The sequence below is a fragment of the Microtus ochrogaster genome, unplaced genomic scaffold (assembly GCF_000317375.1).
Source record: "Microtus ochrogaster isolate Prairie Vole_2 unplaced genomic scaffold, MicOch1.0 UNK6, whole genome shotgun sequence".
Lineage (NCBI taxonomy): Eukaryota > Metazoa > Chordata > Mammalia > Rodentia > Cricetidae > Microtus > Microtus ochrogaster.
In genome coordinates, this window is record NW_004949104.1 from 255,170 (window position 1) to 262,605 (window position 7,436).

General features: G+C 40.5%; 1 protein-coding gene across 2 annotated transcripts in view; it reads left to right on the forward strand.

Moving 5' to 3' along the window:
• Window positions 1-7,436, forward strand: part of Elf1 (E74 like ETS transcription factor 1) — a 92,346-nt gene that overhangs the window by 73,261 nt on the left and 11,649 nt on the right. Inside the window, exons 4-6 of one of the 2 annotated variants that reach the window (XM_013353341.2) lie at window positions 3,865-3,972; window positions 5,482-5,646; window positions 7,242-7,325. In XM_013353341.2, the coding sequence (XP_013208795.1) occupies window positions 3,865-3,972; window positions 5,482-5,646; window positions 7,242-7,325 (357 nt within the window). The remainder of the gene's footprint in view (window positions 1-3,864; window positions 3,973-5,481; window positions 5,647-7,241; window positions 7,326-7,436) is intronic. The other variant, XM_013353342.2, reaches the window with a different exon arrangement.

Here is a 7,436-nt window from a genome sequence, read left to right on the forward strand (position 1 = left end):
TTTTGTTTTTGTTTTCCTTCCACCTGCCTCTGCCTCCAGAGTGCTGGGATTAAAGGTGTGTGCCACCATCACCCAGCTTTGTTTTTGTTTTTGAAGACAGGCTTTCTCTGCTTTGCCCTGGCTGACCTGGAACTGCCAAGTAGACCAGGCTGACCTTGAACTCAGAAATCTGCCTGCCTCTGCCTCCAGAATGCTGGAATTAAAGGTGTGTGCCACCACCTTCTGGCATTTTACCCATGTATTTGGGAGGGGGTTTTATATCATTTTTTAGATTTATTTTTATTTAATTTGTATGAGCATTTTGCCTCTCTCTATATGTGTGTGTAAGCATGCATGGTGCCTGAAGAAACCAGAGAGGGTGTGTGAATCCCTTGGAACTGAAATTAACCAGTTGTGAGCCATGATCTGTGAGCTGTTTTCCTCTTCCCAGAATTCTGTTCTCATTGTCCCACCTCTACTTCCTGTCTGGTTGTTCCTCCTATACTTCCTGCCTGGCTACTGGCCAATCAGCATTTATTTAAAACATAATTGACAGAATACAGAATTGTCCCACACCATTTTACAGTTGTATTTTGATGTAACTTCAAACTTTAGAGTTGGGTTCTGCTCATTGTTAATTAGAAACCAATGTCTTCCGAAAGGATACTTGTTCCTGGGTTTAGTCATCAATAAAGAACATTGATCTCCAAAGAAGTTGAAACTCGGAAGCAAGCCGAGGATCTTTAGGAAAGGAATTGTTTTGTTGAGTGTATTATTCCTTTGCATTTAGGCTTGAAGAGAGCAAATGACAGACAGGTTCCTTCCTAGAAAAATGGGAAAGTATTGGGCTGGTACCAGAAAGCAAGCCAGATTATTTGTAGCATATTTCTTCCTCCTCCCTTTCTTTTCTCACCACTCAAGTCCTTAGATCTTCTGTGCTTATCTAAGCAATGTGATAAGAAAGGGAAGAAGTTCTAGTTGCTTCATTCCAGAGTGGGGAAGGTAGTATTAAGCCTTTGAGAAGCTTGAGGGGGGGAAGGCAGAGAATGACGAGGGACAGAACAGCACCGCCTGTTTGCCATGGCTACCATAACATGGCATCACTTCACTAGCTGGCAGAAAGAAGCATTTTCATTTTTTTTTTACTTTTTTCAAATATTTCTTTTCTTTTTTTTCCTCTAAGCAAGCTTTATTATCACAATATAATCAAAAATATCACGTTTCCCCCTTTTGTCCAATTAAAAAGTGAAGGTTTTACTAACATAGTAAAGCTATATACACTACATACAATAACTATCTGTAATATATACAGGGAAGAATTATATTAACAATGTCCAATCCATTTGCATTTGGTAAATTTGGAGAAAATATTTTATTTATCTATCCTATCTTATTAATCCCAAAGTATTGTACCTAAATTACTTTTTTTCCAATTTAATCTGGTTTTCTATTTCTTTTCTTTTTTTTTATTGAACTCTACATTTTTCTCTGCTCCCCTCCCTTTCTCTCTCCTCCCCGCAGAAGCATTTACTTGGCGGTCAAGGTACTGGCTGGCTTGGTTTCTTTCTCCCGTGCTTTCTGATGCTGTCTTCTCCCTGATCACTGTACACGTCCAGATGTCCTAGTCTACTGTGATGACCTTATTCTAACTGGCCTCCTTAAAGACAGTCTGCACATCTCCTGGGGTGTCTTCTTTGCTTGTTTTGGTTGTGGTAATGGTTGTTCCTGGTGCTGGGATGGAATCCAGAGTCGTGTGTCTGGTGCGGCAAGTGCTCTACTGTTGTGTTCCAGCACCAGCTAAAAGGAATTTTGAGGGACGCAAATGGTATTATGTAATTATTTCATGCTAATTTTTTAATGCATGATGTTATCATTATGTTAGGCTCCTTATTTTGGAAATACATGCTAAAATACTTAGAGATAAAATATGAAGTAGCAGGTCCAGATTTGTAGTCCTAAGACTTGGGAGGCATAGACAGAAGGATCAGTTATTCTAGGCCAGCCTCAGCTACATAGTGTGTTTGAGGACAGGGTGGATTATAACAAGGTTCTGTATTTAAAAAAAAAATAGTGCTGGTAAAAAAATGCTCAGTTAGTAAAGGCACTTCCTGCTGAATGCCCGATGATCCGAGTTTGATCCCAGGGACCTACATGGTATTCAGCTTCTCCGTTGACCTCCACATGTATGCTGTAGTATGAGCATACATTCATACAAACACAAAGACATAAGAAATTACAAAAACAACAAAGCAACAACCAAACACATGAATAAAAATGCAGTATTGAATCTCTCACAGTGATCCTTTGTAGGAAGTGAGGTCTTGGGGGTGGTGGGAGGGCGAGGGTGAAAGATTAACTACTTTTTGATTGTGTTTGAAGCTGTGAATGAGCACAGAATGCTTTATTATATTATGTCTCATGATTTTGGTTTGTTCAAAATTTCTAACATATAAAGATTAATCAATCACTTTATGGTGGTGAATGTCTGTGACCCCATACAAGAGGGAGGAGCAGGAGGGTCATTGTAGTCTGAGGCCAGCCAGGGTAGACACGGTCACTAAAACACAAAGAAGTGCTGGTGAAAGCATAATGACCTGTGTCCAATCCCCAGAACCCACGGACAAGTGGAAGGAAAGAAAGAACTCCACAAACTTGTTCGCTACCTCCACGCACACTTTGTAGCATGGGTCACACACATCACACATACACATACAGATACAAGATGATGATAATTTTGAAACTACCCTTAAAAAATAAATGGCAATTGGCTGGTATGACACCCGGGTTCCCAGCACCTGGGAGGGCGAGGCAGGGATATTTTTGCAAGTGTGAAGCTAGCCCGAGCTGTAGTGCATGTCTTAGTCTGCTTCTTTGCCACTGTGATAAACCCCATGCCCCAAAACAGCGTGGGGAGGAAAGGGTTTATTTGGTTTACACTTCCACATCACAGTCCATCATTCAGGGGAGTGAGGGTAGGAACTCAAGGTAGAACCTGAAGCCAGGAGCTGAAGCAGAGGCCACGAAGGAATGCTGCTTACTAGCTTATTCTCGTGGTGTGCTCAGCCTACGTTTTATTCTTGAAGGTTTATTCTTTTTTGTTTGTTTGTTTTTTGTTTTTAGAGACAGGGTTTCTCTGTAGCTTTGGAGCCTGTCCTGGAACTAGCTCTTGTAGACCAGGATGGCCTTGAATTCACAGATCCACCTGCTTCCGCCTCCCGAGTGCTGGGATTAAAGGCTCCCTCCACCACTGCCTGGCTCAAAGGTTTATTCTTTATTTTATGTGCATGTGTATTTTTCTCCATATAATGAAAGAGTTACACCACATGCCTTCAGGTGCCTGAAGAGGCCAGAAGAGGGTGTTGGATCCCCCCAGAGCTTAAGTTAAAACTGGCTATGAGCTACCATGCAGATACTGGGAACCAAACCCAGTCCTCTTTAAGAGCAGCAAATGCCCTTGGCCACTAAGTCATCTCTTCATGCCCCACCTCTAGCTACTTTTTTATACTGCCCAGGACTGCTTACCTAATCAAGGGTGGTACCACTCACAGTGGGCTGGGCACCCCTACATCAATCCTTAATCAAGAAAATACCCTACAGAGTTATCTGCAGGCCAGTGTGATGGGAACATTTTTTCAATTGAGGTTTCTCCTCTTCCCAGATGACTCAAGCTTTTATCAAGTTGACAAAACAAAACCCTAAGCCAGCATAGGTGAGACTTTATCCACACCCACTGAGACTCAGTATTATGGCATGTTCTGTACCTTACAGTTTCTGTGCGTACGTGCTCAATGTTAAGTGGTCTGTCCTGGTTCAGGAGACGAGCACTGTGACTAATTTCAGAGTAGCGCATACACTGGAGTTAATGCTATTTTTGCTTTGTTGTAGTCGAGGCTTCTTGTCATAATGGAGATGAAACAATTGAGACCATTGAGGCTGCTGAGGCACTCCTCAATATGGATTCTCCTGGCCCTATACTGGATGAAAAACGGATAAGTGAGTGCTAATGATCGCTTGTGTCTGAGTACATTCATTGCAAAGCTATTCTTGCATCTCCATTAGATAGTGAACATCAGGAGAACAAAGGAGGCTTTTTCTCTTTTGTTGCTCCCAAGCACATTGCTATGTGGGTACCTTTTGTTAAAACGTTGTTTAACTGATTTAAGATTTGATGAACATTTTATAATAAAAGTAATTTGTGAAATTTGCTTTATGAAATAGATTATGCAAAATCTTGTCTTTTTCCCAACATAATATTTTTATTTATTATCTAGCAATTTCATACAGTATACCCTGACCACACTTGCAAAATTTTGTGTCTTAACCTGTTTGCTTTTAATTTTAATTTTTAAAACTTTATGTGCATCAGTGTTTTGCATGCAAATAAACGTTTGCACAGCATGTATATAGTGCCAAGAGAGGCCAGAAGAGGGTGTTGAATCTCCTGGAACTGTAGCTATAGAGAGCTGTGAGTCATGATGTAGGTGCTAGTAACTGAACCATCTTTCCAGCCTCCCATTGTTTCTGAACCCAGACTGGTATACTATAATTATTTCTGTAGATAATTAAATTGCATAGGCAAAAACCTGTTAAGTTTTTCCTAACCGTTTGTTGCACAACATTCATTGCCAGATTATTAACCTATTTTTAAGTCTATTTCTCCTTTACCTTTTCTGACAAGGGGGAACTGAAACTTAAAGCATAGTACTAAAGTCACTTCAAGGTATTTATTGAATGTTTGTGATGTGCACAGCAGTATGCTAGGCATAAAAAGAAAAGCTATTACTCCTCTCTTCAACCTTACACTTAATTTTGAATTCATTCATGTGTGTAAATAACTCTAAAAGCCAAATCCAAAGAAGTGGTAGCATAGTGCTCTGGAGGCAGCGGGCACCCTGGCTTTTGGGGAAAAACCAGATGACAGTACACTTCTTTAGACAGAGGAGAAAGAAACGGGCATTCAAGCTAGAAAGCAGAAATTCAACCACAAGCACTAAACTTCATAAAAAAATTTTTCAAGACAAAGATGTTTTTGTATGTGTGGCGACAGTGTTAAGCTTCATGGGGAATGGGGAATGAGATTGGTCTGGACTGTGAAAACTTTGAGAGGCATGCTATGGAGTTTGTATTGACTGTGAAAACTTTGAGAGGCGTGCTATGGAGTTTGTATTGATTGTGAAAACTTTGAGAGGCATGCTATGGAGTTTGTATCGTTTGTTTTGTCTTTCCCTCAGTCAGTTATAGGGAGATACCGTTTACCATGAGTTTTCCTTTTTGTTTTCAGAGAATAAGGCTTCTGTCTAGAGGTCTGATGCAGCGAGATAGGAACTGAGTTTGAGGGGTAGACATGGGGTGGGGGAGATAGACTAGTGCTGGAAGTGCAGCGTGGACCGCTTCAGGATTCTTCATTTAGGGCAAAGGAAATAAAAAGCAGAGAGTTTAAAAAACAAGAAATGATTCTGTTTATAATACACACCTGATTATAATTAATTTCACTTCCGTTAGATAACAATATATTTAGTTCCTCTGAAGATGATATTATCGCTCCAGTCACCCATGTGTCCGTCACATTAGATGGAATTCCTGAAGTGATGGAGACTCAGCAAGTGCCAGAGACAAGTGCAGATTCCCCAGGAGCCTCATCCCCAGAACAACCTAAAAGAAAGAAAGGTGAGTTTCTAACTTGCTTAGGTAATCCAGTTAGTATTGATGGAGAATCCAAATATACTTTTTTTTAATTAATTAATTTATTTATTATGTGTACAGCATTCCTTCCATGTGTGCCCCACAAGCCAGAAGGGGGCGCCAGGTCTCATTATAGATGGCTGTGAGCCACCATGTGGTTGCTGGGAATTGAACTCAGGACCTCTAGAAGAGCAGTCAGTGCTCTTAACCACTGAGCCATCTCTCCAGTCCCCCAAATATACTTTTTATTAGAGGGTGTTTCTATGCCAGCTAAAATATATGAGAAAAATGAGAACACAAAACAAATTGAGGTATTTCTTCATATTAGTTACTAAAAAATCTTAGGTACTTAAAAAATAGTTGTTCTGTCTCACCGGAAGGAGATTTTCCAACTCTTTGTACTTTGTTGCATTTACTTATGTATGCTTTGTGTGTGCGCGCATGTGTGCGTGTGCATGTGAATGCCGGTGCCTGCACAGAAGCCAGAGGTGTGAGTCTCCTGGAGCTGGTTGTGAGCTGTCATTGGGTGCTGGAAAGAGAACCCCAGTCCTCTGTAAGCAGCACGTGCCAATGGAAAACACTACAAAAAGTTGGAGTTCTGCAGGCTGCTGAAGACAAAAATGTTGGAATATGTTAAAGGAGAATCTTTAACTTTTCACAAACTGAGAGTGTCTTAGTTTTAACTGCCAATGTGACACAACCTAAAGTCATCTGAGGGGAAAGCCTGGACTCAAGAACGTCCTAGATCAGATTTGTCTTTGGCATGTCTGTGGATCTTGATTGCAGCCAACTTTGGGCAATACCATCCCTACGAAAGGTGGGCTTGGCTGCTTAAGAGAGCTAAGTACACATGAGCCTAAGTTAGTAAACAGTTTCTCAACTGCTGCTGCTTCAGTTCCTGCCCTGATTTTTTTCCAAAGCAAGTCCTGTTTTGCTTTGTTTTTTTAAAGATCCCCCCACAAAGAGGCATACATGATCACTCTGGCCTAGAACTCACAGAGAGCCACCTGCCTTTCCCGCTATTTCCAAGTGCTGGGATTAAAGTGTGTGCTACCACACACAGCTTTATAGCTAATTTTTTAGGATCAAATTTTGTTGGTGTTAAGAATAGTCTTCAAAATTTTAAGAGAAAGCACTAGTGTTGTGATCTCAGAGAAAAATACAGTATTTGAAATTTAACCTTATTTTCTTCTTTGTCAGGCTAGCCAAAGGGTAATTTCTGGTTTCTTTCCCATCTCTACCATCTTATCCCTGGTGTGCTGGGGATCAGACTTGGGGGCTTGTGCATGTCAGACAAGGACTCTGTTGTTGAGAGCTCTGTCTCTAGTCCTGAAGTATGATTTCATATGTAATTATATACTTATATCATTTCATGAATAAGTAATTATTTGTGATCTAACTTAATGTTCATTTTTAAACTGAAGTTATTTTTCTTTTAGATAGCATTTGAGAGACCAGTTTGTATGACCCATGTATAAAAGTTTGGAACTTGAAATTTTCAATAAACAACAAGAGAGTGAAACTACCCATTTTCATTCAGTTTTGAGGGAAATATTTATACCGAGCTATTCTGATTTCAGGAAGAAAAACAAAACCACCACGACCAGATTCCCCAGCCACTACACCAAATATATCCGTGAAAAAGAAAAATAAAGACGGGAAGGGTAAGTGCTCAGATTTCTTTATCATACAGGTCCAGGATCCCCCTTTTCCCTCTCTTCTTCCCTGTCATTCCCTTCCTGCCCCTGTGTGTGTGTGTGTGTGTGTGTGTGTGT